At 37.4% G+C, this 16428-nt stretch overlaps 1 protein-coding gene across 1 annotated transcript in view; it reads right to left on the bottom strand.

Moving 5' to 3' along the window:
* The window catches only part of LOC116292611 (receptor-type tyrosine-protein phosphatase S), a 43882-nt gene that overhangs the window by 14056 nt on the left and 13398 nt on the right, over window positions 1–16428 (bottom strand). Inside the window, exons 8-23 of the mRNA XM_089030824.1 lie at window positions 15173–15480; window positions 14905–15046; window positions 14410–14647; window positions 14165–14271; window positions 10870–11160; window positions 10156–10226; window positions 9139–9355; window positions 7806–8087; window positions 6114–6410; window positions 5440–5754; window positions 3828–3934; window positions 3196–3385; window positions 2240–2604; window positions 1596–1653; window positions 1136–1256; window positions 165–334 (exon numbers count right to left, since the gene is read on the bottom strand). Coding sequence (XP_088886950.1) covers window positions 165–334; window positions 1136–1256; window positions 1596–1653; window positions 2240–2604; window positions 3196–3385; window positions 3828–3934; window positions 5440–5754; window positions 6114–6410; window positions 7806–8087; window positions 9139–9355; window positions 10156–10226; window positions 10870–11160; window positions 14165–14271; window positions 14410–14647; window positions 14905–15046; window positions 15173–15480 — 3279 coding nt within the window. The remainder of the gene's footprint in view (window positions 1–164; window positions 335–1135; window positions 1257–1595; window positions 1654–2239; window positions 2605–3195; window positions 3386–3827; window positions 3935–5439; window positions 5755–6113; window positions 6411–7805; window positions 8088–9138; window positions 9356–10155; window positions 10227–10869; window positions 11161–14164; window positions 14272–14409; window positions 14648–14904; window positions 15047–15172; window positions 15481–16428) is intronic.

The raw sequence follows: 16428 nt of genomic DNA, 5'->3' as shown, positions 1-16428 counted from the left end.
CAGAGCTGGGTAAGAATCCTGTTTGCTGTGCAGATAAATCAATTAGTATAGGTAATAATATAGCTTCGAGTGCAATTTGGAAATAACTTGCACGAGTTTGTTTTGGAAAGAGTCCGTAATTGCGTGAGGACGTCACTATTTCAGATCAGCTGATTGGACATCACCTTGCTTATTACTTGCTCCGTTTGGCCCTTGATCAACAAGGTTCGTTCTACTGTTAGGTGTAGAAGACCCTTTCTTGTCTTGTTCGTTTTGAATGTCGTTTAAGTCCAGGGCATTATCAAGATCATCTAGACTTTCTCTTTCGTTTTTTCTCGTCCTTTCTCCTTTTCGCCTGAAATAGAAATATAATCATTATATCATTCATATATTCTCATACAAAAATATAATCATGGTTAAAATAAGATAACGTGCAGCCTGAACAATACCAATGTTTTATACTGAGAACATAGTGAATAAAGGGGATTGGTTAGGAAACTCTATTGTTATAGGTTATTGTTCGCTTTTTTCAAGCGTGACCGTGCACGATCCTTTGTTTTACCATCGTTTTACCATTGTTGGCAATGGCTCGAGTGAACAGACCAAAATCTTTCTTTTGGCAGCTAGTTCAAAATACTTCAAGATTTTAAAGAGATATTTGAATATTCCTTACAATAATCCCGTAGACAAAGTTTGTTTACTTATTTTGCAATTTCGGATGAGCATAAATCAAACATATTGCACGCCCAAGACCGGTTCAACATCAAAAGCAAACAAAGACCTGATAACAATAGGTTTCCTAACCATTCCCCTCTATTAACTATGCTGAGAAGAGGGAATGTGTTTCTGAAGTTAAAAACAGTCCGGTTAAAACCGTACTAACAGCCCGGAAACATCCGAACGTCAACTGCAAGCCTTTCCCTACCCACTGGGCGAAGCGCTAGCTCGCAAGTAAAATAAAGTGCAACCTGAAAAATAACAATGTTTTATCAGTCGCAGGAATCTTTGATATCCACAATACGTGGCTAAAGAGGTATGGATGAGACTGTTGTTATTAGAAACACCCGCGCGCGCGTATCAAAATATGAACATCACTTAACGGTCCCAAAGTTAGATCCAGTATTAGTCGTAATTAACGCAAAAAATAGTCATTTACCTTTTCCAGAAGAATATTGCACCTGCAATTACAGCAACCACGAGGAGGACAGCTACCACCCCACCTATCGCAGCTTTAGTCGCTCCATTATTGGTATCACCTGTTTGTGTCTTGCCACCCCCTATTATATATATTAAGATTCGATTCGATTGATAATGTGCAAAAGAACTTGATCTTGTAATAGCAGATATCGGAGTTACACTCTGCAGCCTTCAAACAATTGTTTCAAGTCGAGGCATTTGGTTCAATACAATGAAATGTATGCTTGCTTCCTTCCTTGCCTCCTTCATTGCTTCCTTCCTTGCTTCCTTCCTTGCTGCCTTGCTTCCTTCCTTCTTTCTTTCTTTCCTTCCTTCCTTCCTTCCTTCTTTCCTTCCTTCCTTAATTATTTATGGACTTACGGACTTACAAGCAGTAGCCACAAAGAAGTGCCGTTTCAAACTATAGCAAACTAACCCACCTTTATTTACTGGAACTTGTCCTGTGGCGATCAAAGCCGAAAGCCCGGGTAAGAAAGTCTGTAGATAATGAAACACAGAATATCGAGAGAGAAATTGCTTCTCAGTATTAAAATTATATCAAAAAAAATCATGCATGATATTACTTTTGGTACTTACTACCACCCCTAATACCTCAAGTAGTGACCCTCAATCTCATCTCAAGGGATTTGTCTTGTGAATGTCCGAAGATTCACCATTTTCCATACATCGGTTCACTGATCAAACACAAAGCATTCACTCAAGGTTGCAAGGTTCAAATTTGAATAATCCTTTGAAAGTACCTTGGCGATGTATGGAAAATGGTGCATATAACTTGAACTAGGCCTTTCAGACAGGGCCTTCGATTCAACGTCCTTATCCGAGAAGACTTAAAGATCTTACCATTTGCAAAATTCTTTTAAAAGTCTAAGTTTTGTTATGGCAAAGGCCTAACATCACAACAACGCTTACAACAGGCCGTCACAGCTCCCGCGACTAAGACAACCGGGTGACGGTTTAAATTACAAGTGAAAAGTACATTTTATGCCTGCTCAGGGTATATAAATTTGTGTGTGTGTGTGTTTTTCGCACAGTTTGTTGTGGTCAAATAAACTGAATCTCCTACCTTCTTTCCCCCATCTTCTTGAATCGTCATGGCTCTTTGTGAGATTTGATATTTTGTCCCATGCTTCAGTTTCACATTTTTGTATCCATGGTATTCTTTCTCGTCTCCAAGAGTGAAAAATGTTGGAAATTTCTTGCCATTTTCTTCTCTTAGTTCTGCTGCAATGTAGAAGTGCAGTTTTCCTTTTTCTGCTTCTTCGTATCTTTTTAGTTTCGTTTCATCGATAGAAGAGGTTTCATCTACGTTTATAACAGTGATCTGGTAAGCCTTGATTGGTCCATTGATGTCAGAACTTTCCCAAACTGTGATGTTGTTCACTTCTGACGTGATGTTACCAACAAATCGAACAACAGGAGCAGGTGGAGCTGTAATATATGAATATACACTTTAAATTTAATTAAGTTCGCTCTGTCTTTATTCGTAATTATTATTGACTGATGTTTCAACACTTAAAGTGCCCCTAACCCCTGAGACAATAATTTTAGCATTAATTCTACATGAAGTGACAGCTGAACGATAAAACATTTTCATTTGATTTGAGCGATGCATCTTGAATATATCAAGGTTTAGACTTTTTGCTGTGACGTCACCTGGGTATTAATTAAACTTTTTCAATCAAAAAGTGTTTATTAAATCAAAACCATACTCATGGTTTACACGATGTTTATTGTAAATTTGTGTGTCATAAGTGTTAACCTTAATAACTTAAAGACTCAACACTCTAATGCAGATACAAAAGACTTATTCTTTCCCCTGCCACACTTTTGTCTCATTTGCTTGTTAATCGTCATTATTCATTTATTAATTATTTAAGTTTTTTGTGTGTGTTCGTTAACCGTTTGGGGGATATAAATCGTCCTTGAGTTCAATTTTCAAATAATATCCGGAAAAAAGGTTTTTCTTTGTCTCAAAATGAATTTTCCCTTTCTGACACTTGTTCTCGGATCATTACTTACCATCGACCTTAGTATTGCTGGATGACGATAGACTGTAGTCTCCTTTACCACAAGCAGTGGTGGCAGACACTTGGAACGTGTAAAGAGTACCTGGATATAGGTTTGGTATCTCTTTCGCTGTGGATTTTTCCGAAAGTAAACCGCTGTGCACAAAACTACTGTTGTAGTCTTTCTTTCCTTCAAATGAAATCTAATGAGAAACAAAAAGGGACAAGTATCAGCTAAACGGTTATCACGGGTCAATATTGGACGGTGTACCTAAAGGAAACCTAAATGAAATAACAACAAAGTTATTAATACAAACAATATGGCGGCTGTGACGTCATTTGAAAACACTTTATATACCTTGGTCGAAATTACCGTTAATGTGAGGTGAACATGAAAACAGACAATGTAACATTTTCTCGATGGAATTTATGATATTTCTCTTATATTTTCTTAACTGTAAGCATTTTATCATAGGTGAATTTGAATTTCTATATAAAGGAATATATGAAAGGTGTAATGGAAAACAAACAATCAATTAAACATTTTCGTAGCTTTGTCATTTCCATATTGATAAAAGTGGTCTGTTTATCTTTTAAATAGTGAATAATATTTGTGTTTAGTCATCATTTACAGTGTATACATACCGTATAGCTCTTTATTGTTTCTGTAACTGATTCAGGTTTTTGCCATCTTAAGGAAATTATTCTTTTCTTCGTTGTCAACACCTCAAGACCTGAGGGAGGACCTGGGGCTGAAAAGAATACAGTCATTCACAAATTTAGAAATCTATATGAAAAATGATTGGAAGAAGAACAGAGTAATGAGGTCAGACTTGAACGTGCATGGGCACGAACAGATGTGTAAAGGGAGAAATAAACTACAAGAACGTAGAATGAAAAGAAAGAAGCGAGCAATGAAGTGAGAGAACTGAAGGAAATGAGGTTGGGTGGTTAGAGGTTAATGGCAGGCTGCATGGATGGATAGTATTGGACGTAACATATCAAACACGTACGTGAATGGGTATTTTATCCGATTCCCAAACACCTAGAAGTGAGTTGAAAAATGACTTCTCAAACTATTAAGAATTCTTGAAAAAAAATCGGAGAATAAGTTGCCCAAATTTTATGATAATTAACTGCACATTATGAAACCTCCTTAACGCTAGTGATTTTCTCTGTTATGTCCTCATGAATCATTTATGAATTTGAGAAAACAGTGTATGGAATGGTAAAGGAACGAAAGGAATGAAATTTAAATTAATTAAGTTTTATTGATTATTGAATAATGATTTTTTTATATATGTTATATTTCTTATATATTCACTTATCTTTTTTTGTTTCGTTTTTAATATTATATATATTTATATATATATATAGAGAGATTTATTTATTTATATCTATTAATTTATAATTTTTTTTCTTTTTGAGGGCCACTAGTTTATCAGTACCTTGCGTATCTGTTATGTGTTTTACCCTCTTGAAATAAAGTTGTTATTATTATATATTATTATTATCATTATTATTATTAAATGAAATGTTATAAAATAGGATAATATACCAATAGGATGGGACGAGTAGGATGGATGGATGGATAGATAATAATAATAATAATAATCTTTGTTTAAGCACGGTATCTCCATCAACTATAAATTGCATAAAATTTTAGCTGCTCTACCTAGAGGCCGTAGAACTACAAATTTAAAATCGAATATTACATATAATTCAAAGTTAGCTGATATTTACAATTTACAAGTAAAAATAACCAAATTGAACAAATTGTTACTTGTTGCTCGCGCTAAAGTTATAAAGCCTTATTTTCTTCTTAAACTTTGAAATACTTTGTTCGTTTTTGATGTCGTTCGGCAGAGAATTCCAAAGCCGGGCTCCTGTAAATGTAAAACTATATCTATAATAGTCTGTCCTGGGGGATTCTAGTCTTTCTGCTTTGGGGATTCTCAAATTTTTGTCAGAACGTCTGAGATCGTAATTGATGTCGTTATAACCTTCAAATATTTCCTTGAGGTAAGACGGTGCCAAACCATTTACGATCTTAAACATCATTATTACTTTTTGTTGTAGTGGATGGATGGAGGGAGGGATGGAGGGATGGATGAATAGATAGATAAATGGATGGATGGATGGATGAATGGATGGAGGGAGGGAGAGAGGGAGCCGGGACGGAGGGAGGGAGGGATGGAAGGATGGATGAATGGGTTCAGGAATGATATACTCGGCAAAAAACCTAACTCTCGATTACCAGAAGTTTCTAGGGATGTGACGTTACTGGCAGGTCCGGGTCCAGCCGTTGTGTATCCTTTTATTGATATGAGATACTCAGCGCAAACCAGTAGATCATGCAAATAAAGACTACAACACGAGGAGTTCATCAGCTTCACTTGAACTGCAGTATCAATAGATCTCCTAGCTTTCTGCCTTCTCGATAAGGTCTGGTTAATTTCATAAGTAATAACAGGACCATTAGATCTGCTGCGTGGAATCTCTTCCCAGGCCACTTGAAATGTTGTTTTATTAGCTTCGCTGAATGTGAAGTTAGACGGTGAGACACTGGGAGCTGGAGATGAGAAAAGAAGATAAATTTGTAGAAGTGAAAAAACAGCATCCACAGTAACTTATCAGAAACGTACGCAGTACACTAAAGGGAGGCATGGGTGGCGTAGCGGTGAGAGCTCGTCTCTCACCGATGCGACCTTGGTTCGAGTCTTATGTGAAAAGAGTTGTTCGTTGGTTCTCTCCTGTGCCTTGATGGTTTTCCGGGTTCTCCGATTTTCCTCCCTCGTCAATAAAACAACTTCTACTTCAATTCCAATTGGAATCCAGTGAATAGAGCCACTATGTGAAAATGCCACTGTTAAATCCTATTTATTCTATCTATTTTTTTATTTATTTAGGTTTGATAAAATATTCACTTACAATAAATTGGTATCACGACAGTTTTTGTGGGTGTGTCTGGTCCTTCCTTGTTGGTGACTCCCTTGACACGGAACTTGTACGTCACTCCTCCCCACACAGGAATCGTTACCGTCAGCTTACTCTGGTCAACCGTTTCCCCCTTTAAAGTGGGATCTACATCACGGTTGTATGACACTTTGTAATGGAGAACATTATCACCACAAACTGCAGGTTTACTCCATGTTAGTGTTACTTGTGGAACTGAGGGAGCGTTGGGTTGAATGATTTTTGTCTCAAGCTTAAGAGGTGCAGATGGAGCTGAAGGAGAGAAAGAAAAAAAAGTTACCCAAAACATAAGCACACATTTGAAAGTTGAAAATCAACTGAAACACCTGTCTCGTTTGTAAGAACCTGAATCACTTATTTGATTAAAATAGTTGGTATTGCTTAGAACCAAACACCTATAAATGCATCTTTAAGAAAATAGATGCAATGAATCAGTGCTTGCCAACGTCGGCCGCAATAGATTGAAACACACAATTTCTCGTGGAAATTGTCATAAATGATAATTAATTATTTATGTCTCACAATTGAGGGTCGTTTGTAGAAAGACTACAACGTTTCGACTGCAAACTGCTAGTCTTCAACAGGCGATGATGTAGATGATGTAGACTGGATGGGACGTCTGTAATATACCACTACAACTGCTCGCGTAATTAAGCAATAATAACAAAAAGGTACAACACTTATCACATATAGGGCAAATTTACTCGATGCTGATTGTCTAATGAAGGAGGTTTTTTCCCCGCAAATCGTGGGGCCGAATTAGATTATGCCAGTGATTGGTAGTTCAGTTGCCTAACAAATGGCAAACTGTAATCTTTTCTTTCTTGCAATTTAAAACATATGCCTTCAAGTTTTGTATTGGCATACGAGGAAATCACAAGAAAACTAAAAAGTTCAAGTGAAAATGTGAACACTAGAAAGAGTACAGGTGTTTGGATAAATGTTTCCGTAAATGGGTCTCGGAAAGACCACTCAAGTAGTCCCAAATGTGTACAACTCCACTAGCTGCAATATGCCTTCGAACATCGCTGGAAATATTCAGCACAATCATCTTGGTTTGGACTTAATCAGTTAAAAAGCAACTTTAAACGGTTCCTTCCTTTGGGTTCTGATTCAGATTAAGAACTTTGTCGATAGGAATCTAGTTTCATGCATGTTTTTATGGGCTTTGACCTGATATTTTACGTTTGCGTTTTTTTAATTATTGTTTAAGCTCAGTGATAGATGATATTCTTTTGTACAGAAGATAACCTTTATTATTGTCCAAAGTTTGATAGAAGAGAACACAGGCATGTAATGAAGAAACATATAACTACATTTGATTTGATAGTTCAGGATAAATGACAACGCACGGGCATTATATTGGTTTCAAGACGGATTTTTTTCCCGTTGAATTTTGCCCTATATATGATTATAAACGGGTAATCGTATGGTTCCTCGTAAAATTAAAGATTAATTTCACCTGTTTGTTTTTTTTTTTGTTGTTTTTTTTTTTTTTTTGTTTTTTTGTTGTTGTTTTTTTTTTGTTGTTTTTTTTTTTGTTGTTGTTGTTTTTTGTTCTTTTTTTTTGTTGTTTTTTAAGTTTTGAAAACACTCGTGAAATTGATCCTTAATTTTACTCGACCCCATATGATTACCTATACTTACCATCTTCTGCTGTTTCTTTTTGTTTTGAAGCTGTTAAAACACCATCTTTGATTGTATAGGCCAACATTTTAAAAGAGTACAGAGTACACTTGCTCAGTCCAGTCAGCACATAAGACCGAGTCGTATTACCAGATAAATCCTTCTCTGAGGATTTACCAGTTTTTTCGTAGTGCAACTTGAACCCTCTTATGATACCATTTGTTTCACGTGGTAAAGTCCAATTCAGTCGAACAGCAGTAGAACTAAGGACGGTGACTTGGAAGCTTTGTGGCTGCCCGGGAGCTGTTTAGAGTAGATATTTCATTCATTAACAAATTCAAATAATTAAATTGATTTTTTACTGACTAAGGACCGAAACGTCAGTAGGGTTACAAACGTTTTTTACACTGTCCTTAAGTTTCCTTTCACTCCTTGATCAATAAATCGGAGTCCAGTTTCAAAAGATAAGATAAGACTTAAAAATAGAGTGAAGCGCAAGGAATACTGATTGATGGCATCAGGTAATGGCAAATCTTGGGTCGTGCGTGGGTTCTATGGTCAACTGAAACACAAGTTGTTCTCTTACTCGATACGACAACAGCAACAGCAGCAGCAGCAGCAACAGCAGCAGCAGCAACAGCAGCAGCAGCAACAGCAGCAGCAGCAACAGCAGCAACAGCAACAACCATGTAATAATATTCCATCAATATTTTACATGAAAATATTAAAAATATATATTAAAAATATATTTAAAATATTTAAATGCTTAATTTATATTTTTACTATATAAATTTAGCTTTTAAACGCAATGGTTTTCAGAATAATTATGGAAAGCTAAATGTCTGAAAGCCAGGTTTTGGTTTTTGATTCTCCGGTTTTTGCTTTTCATAAACTGAAATGTAATTAGTTGAATGTTTTGTGTTGTAAATATAAACCGTAAAGGGTGAAGTACGTAGAGAGAACCTCACTGAGATTGATAGGTTATAAAACATTCAGTCATAAAGTCATAAAACACAGTGGTATTTACCGAATGAGAAAAGGGACTATTTGTAATGTCTAAAAGATATTTTGTGAAACTAAAACTAGGATGAGTTTTACTTTCTTTATTTTTCAAGGAAAAGCTGTAGTTTATTGAAACTAAGAAATGTGGATACAACTAAAATTACAATGAACCTTATTTTCAAGGGAATGACAAGTCCGCTGAAATGGGAAAACAGTGCGCCCAAGTTAAATTTGGTTCATTTGAGTGTGTTCTTGAACAACGATAACAGAACAAGGAAAGAATCGATTTTTGAGATATCCTTTGCACAGCGTAGAATAGTAATGTGATATAAATCCATCTGAAAGAACTTACCATCTTCAAATGTTCGCCTAAGCACGTAGCTATGGATAGGTCCATCTCCCTTATCGTTACGTATGACCACTGTGACGTTGTACACTGTCCACTTTCTCAGACCACTGAACGTGTGACTTGTTTGTTGAGGAGTTGCAGTACTTTTACGTATATCACTTCCTGATCTGCAAAATATTCTGTATCCACGAAGAGGGCCATTGATTCCTGATGTCGGTGCCTTAAAATGAGACAAGTAAAGAGCCCTACGTTAAAACCAAATTATACTCACATACGGTAGAGATTGGTTGGTAGGTCTCCCTTTGATTAGGAGGTTTTCTCCAGGTCCTCCGGTTTCAATTCCTCCCTCTTCCAGGGGCGGCGGAACCGGGGGGGAAGGGGGGCCGGAGGGGGGAGGGGGGGGGGGGGAGCACTGCCTCCCAGTGAAAATATTGGGGATGGCTGCCCCCTCCCCCCCCCCCCTCCCATAAAATGCTTGCCACCCAATAATATGTATCACCCTTCTTGGTACTAAGGAGACCAGTATGGAAACTAAGGCGTTTTTTTTTTGGGTGCCCGACCAGAGATTTTTATCTTCCGCACTGTCTTCAAATAAACCCAACGCGCTAAATTCCAATTCGATCCTGTGAGTTAGGCGTGCCCTGATTCAGACACGTGCAAAGGTTGCTTACAGGATTCAATCTGTGAGTTAGCCGTTCGATTATTTAGCTCAGTCCAGAGGTTGTTTCCGAGTTCAATAAATCTAAGGTTATTCTTTGTATCACGTTACATTCAAGGAATATAATAAGGGCAGGCGCTAAATACAAAGGGAAATTGGATGTAAGTCATTTCTGATTAACCTTAACTTTCACAAAAACCTTAACCAAGACATAACATTAGCTTACCTGCCAAGTAACACGCGTATACTTTGGGGTGTTAAGGCATTAGCTGGAACCATAGTTAATATTATAATATTAACTTACCTGCCAAGTATAACACGTATATATTGGGTTATTGTACACAGATAGAGCTTTAACTTACCTGCCAAGCAACGCGTATACTTTGGGATGTTTGAGCCACAGCTTTCACAGAATTTGGAAAACCCACAGGTACTAAAGGAAGGAGAAAAAAATATGACAACAATGATCAGGTACTATAACACAAATGAAGTGCTAAGTAACATATTTAGATAAGAATATCTTAAATGATCAGCATCGTGCTTACGTTACGCCTTTTGCGTTATGTGCACTTATTATCACAAGAAAGAATCACGTCATGGTTTCCTACGCTTCCCTTGTGTTCTCTCAGCACCCAGCTAGTTTAAAAATTTTTTTGCCCCAAACTGCATGATCATTCTACTCAGACATACAACAATCTTACTTGTCTGCCATCATTCGTTAAGCCACTCAGTGCTTATAACTACGAAGAGACCGAGAGGTGATGTAAAATCGAGGGTGACTGAGTACAAAACGGATACTTGTAAAAATCCATCAACACAAAGAATAACTAGAAAGTACCACACTTTTTATTACGACAACGTAAAGAAGCTATCTTTCAAGAAAATATTAACCACAGGAGACTGCTTAAGTGGTCATTTATATCACTAAACCATAAGGATATCGTAGCAGAAAAATACAGGGTCAACGAAATAAACGGAACTGTAAACGAAAACTATCTAGCAACGGTAGCTAACAAGTAACGAAATATGTAAAAATCCGTTAATTCAAATGACATTCCAGAAGTATTTCAACTTACTATCAGAGAGTGTTCTAAAGTTTTTGGTCGCACTCCATTGTCCAGGACCAATTCCGCTGATCGCTTTTATCTGAACACTGTAGTTAGCATAGATAGCAAGACCAGTTATCACGTGACTAGTTGCAGGAGATGAGACACTTATTGTCTGTGTATGTGTAATGTTCTGGTATTGTAACACGTATGATGTCACACTAGCCTGGGATGCGTTCAGTGCAGGTTGGATCCATCTTACTGTTACTGAGGTTGACTTGATATCATGGACTGTTGGTACTGTTGGGATACTTGGGTAATCTGCAATGGGAAATACTTATCCTTAGTATATCAATATAAGGTTACCCAATGATAAAAAATTAACTACTTTTTATTCCTTTTTATATTGATATTCCTAAATGAATCGAAGCGAGGACGAGATTTTTTCTTTATCATAATAATCTTTATTATACGACTATTACGTAATTTTACCTTATAAGGTCAAGAGAACTCGCAAAATATGGCACCGTATTATGCTAGTGCTGTCCCGGTTTAACCGGTTTAACCGGGACAGGACTAGCATAATACGCTCGCAACTTTTTTCATCATGTTTCGAGGTGAAAGTGACCCAAATTTTGACCTAAATCTTCACTATGACACGAACATTGACCTAGATTTCCTAGACATCAATTTTGAAATAGATGACGATGTTCTTTTAAAAGTTTTTGAAAACCCGCAGGATACGACAGTCGAAGTACAGAAGGACAACGAGCTCGAGACCACTAATTTCGCCGATGAAGATGAAGTATCAACATTCATAAGAGAAAACAGGAACAAAAACACTGCAAAAAAGACACATAACGATTTACAAGTCTTCTACAGGTGGGCAAAAACGATTAAAGAAACAAGAAAAATTGAAGAGATACCGCCTAATGAGCTGGACAAACTACTAGCCTGTTTTGTGGTAAAAGTACGCAAGCAAAATGGCGATGAATTTGAACCAGATACTCTTACCTCCTATTTCCGTAGTATCGACCGCTTCCTTAGAGAACAAGGCAAACAATACTCCATTTTGCTGGATAGAGAATTCAACCGTTCTCGGGAAGCCTTGGCTTGCAAAAGAAAGGAGCTCCGTAGGCGTGGGAAAGGCCAGAAGCCAAACAAGGCACAGGGGCTGAGTACAGACCATATTCAGATATTATGGCAAAAACAACAGCTTGGCAACAATTATCCTCAAGTCCTTCTGCGTACAGTTTGGTTTCACAACACTGTTTACTTGGGTTGGAGAGCACAAGATGAGTACCATCGTGTAAGATACGGCGACTTTGAAGTCAAAACAGATGGAGAAAGAGAGTACGTGGAATGGATTAAGGAACGCGGAAGCAAAACTAGAACAGGCGAAAATGAGTTCGTCCCGGATCGTCCGTTCAATCCTAAGATGTTTGCAACTGGTGGACGTCGTTGTCCAGTGAAATTATTCAAGGAGTACATTTCTCATGTAACACCAGAAATGAAAAAATCAGAATCTCCTTTCTACTTGGCAGCCATTCAAAAACCATCATCAGAGATATGGTACAAGAGACAACCACTTGGAAAGCACTCGCTGGCACAGTTCATGAAAGAGATGTGCAAAGCCGCCGGTATTGAAGGCCGTTTTACCAACCACTCGGCACGAAGAACCATGATTTCAACGCTACGAAAAGAAAACGTAGAGCCTCTGAATATAATCGCCCTGGCTGGCCAGAGAAACCTAAAGTCTTTGGATAGTTATTCAGAAGCGTCAACAGAGCAACAGCACGTTATGTCTTCCAAATTAAGTGAGCACATCGAAGGAAGAAAACTAACGAAAGATTCGGCCTTGAGTCCTAAAGTACCGCTTCAACTTTCCAGTACTCTGACATCCAATCCATTTGAGCATGCAGAACAGCCAGAATCCAATCAAAGCATGTTTTATGGAGCTGTTTTCAATAACTGTTCTATCAACTTTGGTAGAGATCATCATGCTTTGGCGGTTGAACCATCCCCCAGTTTTAAGAAGAAATTCAAGAGAATTGATCCATTAAACAGCGACGATGAGCTATGAGAACTAGTGAACTCACTAAGCTTTTTGTTTTTTGCTGGAATTCGTCTTCATGATTCTAACTTTTCAAAACTTTTGATTGTTAGTAAACTCATTTTGAATCGATGCGAAGTGTGATTTTACGAAGATCATATCTAGTTTGACGAGTTTCATGTCAGTTGTCATGTAATTTGCCTATTGACCAATAAGATTAAAGGCACTTAATGGGTTTCCTTGTGTTTACGTTTTTTCTGAGATAGCGTGCGGACCTTGAAAACTCAAAAAATACTGATGAACTCGCTCAAAAAGGGACAAATACATATTAATTTTCAATGTCGTATAATAAATAACTTATTTGGGTTTTTCCCGTAATACGGGCTGATATTTTACTCATTACTCGTATTTTTCCTCGTCCCTACGGGACTCGGAAAAGTACATTCGCAACTCGTAAAATATCAGCCCGTATTACGGGAAAAAACCCAAATAAGATATAAGTATTAATTTTATTTATAATATAACTAAATTATTACGCGCGCTCTGATTGGCCAAAAACCACTGAACTATTTCCCCATGGGCTGCACGCTCGCTTTTTTCTCTATAAATTTTCAAACCCGATGGTGTCAATAGCGTGCGCACGAGCGAGATGGGTGATATAACGCGCGCTCTCATTGGCTGAAATGCCTATGAACTATTTGCCCATGGGTCGCACGGTAGATTTTTGGTCATATTATAAATCAGTTAGAAGACAAAAAAGCGCTCGCCCATGGCGATATAGACGCACTTGAGAAAATATAAAGAACTCTTAACAAGCTAGAGTGTCACTCGCATTCGCCTGGTGCCACTCTTTCGCTTGTTAATCGTTCTTTATTTTTTCTCGCGCGCTTTTATGTCGTCTAACTGATAAATCAAAGCTCAAACGTGAGATCAACAAGAATCATGGGATAAAATATCACATAATTGTGTATGCCATTTGTTGTGGAATGTAAGTGCGTGATTTTACGTTAAGTTAATTAATTTCTTCCCTAATTTGCTGAGTGGCAAGTAGCCTCTTTTCAAGAGCTTTTTTTCGAGTTCTACAGTTTTCCAATTTTCGCTAAATTACAATTCGATCTGTGAGTTATCCGAGCTCTGACTTAGATCAGCCCAGATGTTGTTTTAGGTTTTGATCTGTGGGTTATCTGTGCCAAGACTTTTATCAGCCCAGAGGTTGTTTCAGGGCTCGAAAAAATTTGATGGCTATAGTGGCAAACGTAATGACAAGCTTACCAAGTTTTACGGTCACTCCTGCACTCCTTATTCCATCCGCGGTATTCTTGGTATTCTCATACATCGCTCTACAGACATATGCTTTGCTGCACACTGAGTCATGACAACTGTAGAGATATTAAATGGGGTCTTAAAAAGAGATTTCTTATGAGTGTCTTGCAATTGTTGTTCATTTAGAAATTAGAATACTTCATATATACTTTATATAACTAGTCTCAATTAGTTCAATTTAACTGTGTACTTACTCGTAGGTACTGAGTATATAATCAGCAGACGTGTAGTTCACTCTCAACGTTGACTTCTTGCCTCCATTAGCACCATGCACAAGACCAGTAGATTGAGTGGTGATGTCAGTATTACCAGTGTACCATTTGATGTATTGTATTAATGGTTCTCGTACACTACACACCAGATCTACATAGCTATTGGATGATGCTGTGAGGCTTTGATTGATCAGACCTGACACTATTACTTGCCTGGTAACTGGAAAAAGAGACACAAAATGATGTTTATAAGATGTAAAGAAAGAAAATCTATGAATATGATGTACTAACCATAGTCACATCCATACAGTTCTATTCTCATACATATAGCAGTATTTCATGTCTGTACTTACCATAGTCACATCCATACAGTTCTATTCTCATACATATAGCAGTATTCCATGTCTGTACTTACCATAGTCACATCCATACAGTTCTATTCTCATACATACAGCAGTATTCCATGTCTGTACTTACCATAGTCACATACATACAGTTCTAGTCTCATACATATAGCAGTATTCCATGTCTGTGGTGTAACTCGAACATGCCTGGCTGTCAGTGGATGACTCAGCCATTGTACTCTTACATTTTCCTTGTCACTATTTCCTTCGAGTATCTGATGAAATAACAAGTCTTTACTCAACTGTCAAGTAACTAGCTTGAAATTAAGACATAATTTGTGCTGGACTGAAACCTTGATTGATAGAAGCAATTCAATAAAATATTTCACATAAGTTTCTACCTTATCACTGTTGCTACCAGCTTTGTAGGTGCTCCACAGATTGCCATCCGTACTGTAACTGATAGTGTAGGTCCTCACCCACTTATCCATGGTGTGGACACCCTGTGTTGCTATACCTGTCACTGTCATCACTTGTCCCAGGTTAATCTGTATGTACTGAGTGTTAGATGATGTGCTACTACACCATGCGCTGCTGCCATAGAGACGACCATGTGATGCAGTATGGTCACTGTCAAGGTTAGAAGATGACGTCATTTGACTGTCTTGAATGATACCAGGTGCCTCAAGTCCAACAAGAGAACTGCAAGCTTTAAACAAATGTTTCAAAAAAATGAATGAAACAATAACTTAGTAATTATATAAAATTCGTTTAACATAACGTTAGCACCAATAGATAGAGCTAACTGATTCCTCCAGAGGCAACGAGCAATTTAGCTCGAAATGAACATGCACAACTTGTTAGCGATACCCCGTGGGGAAACAGTTACTGCGCCTCACTGCTGGTCTGATCGGGGTAGTGTACTGTCTATGTTTTCATAATTCACGCAAAACTTTTAGCAAAACTTTTAGGCCATACTTCGTTGCCTTTTTAGTATTGATAGTAACTCGTTACTTAGAAGCTTAAGTATCTTGATACTATCAATATCGAATCCTCAGTTATAGTTAGCTTTCGATTCTGTTATTCTGTTAACTGTTATTCCCATGAATATTATAAGGATAAAATTATAAGCTTGTTACTCTTTGGCTCGTGAATATACCATCATATATTATAGTACTGTACCGTCCGTCACTCTGCCTATACAAATCTAGCGTCGCGCTTAAAACCATCCACGAAGTCCTCAAGTATTAACTACTGCTCTTTTTATTTTACATTAAGATTTCTTATACAATAAAAACCCGCGTATAAGAACCTAGTTTTTTTTCAAGTTAGCCTAAACAGGTTCTTATATAAATGGTAATTAGTGTTAAATTAGGCTAATTGGATTCTTAATAAAGTTCTTAACTTTTGTTCAAGAAATAAAGTAGTATTTTTGAATACTGTAGTCTGGTCTTTAATGTCCAATTAATGTCCAATTACAGTAGTATTGGAGGCTTAGGCCTAGGGCAAACGTCGAACTTTCCATGCACCGAACTCATTAAAAACAATGGATATCAGGTGATAATGAGGCAGCATTCTTTGATGTAATTAAGTTCGGTGCATGGAAAGTTCGTCGTTTGCCCTAGGCCTTAGGTAATCAAAGGTTCATCTCAGTTTC

This window comes from Actinia tenebrosa, unplaced genomic scaffold (assembly GCF_029948245.1).
Source record: "Actinia tenebrosa isolate PJP-AT-01 unplaced genomic scaffold, QUT_ActTen_1.0 PGA_scaffold15__27_contigs__length_11533743, whole genome shotgun sequence".
NCBI lineage: Eukaryota > Metazoa > Cnidaria > Anthozoa > Actiniaria > Actiniidae > Actinia > Actinia tenebrosa.
This window is presented reverse-complemented; position numbering and strand designations above follow the sequence as displayed.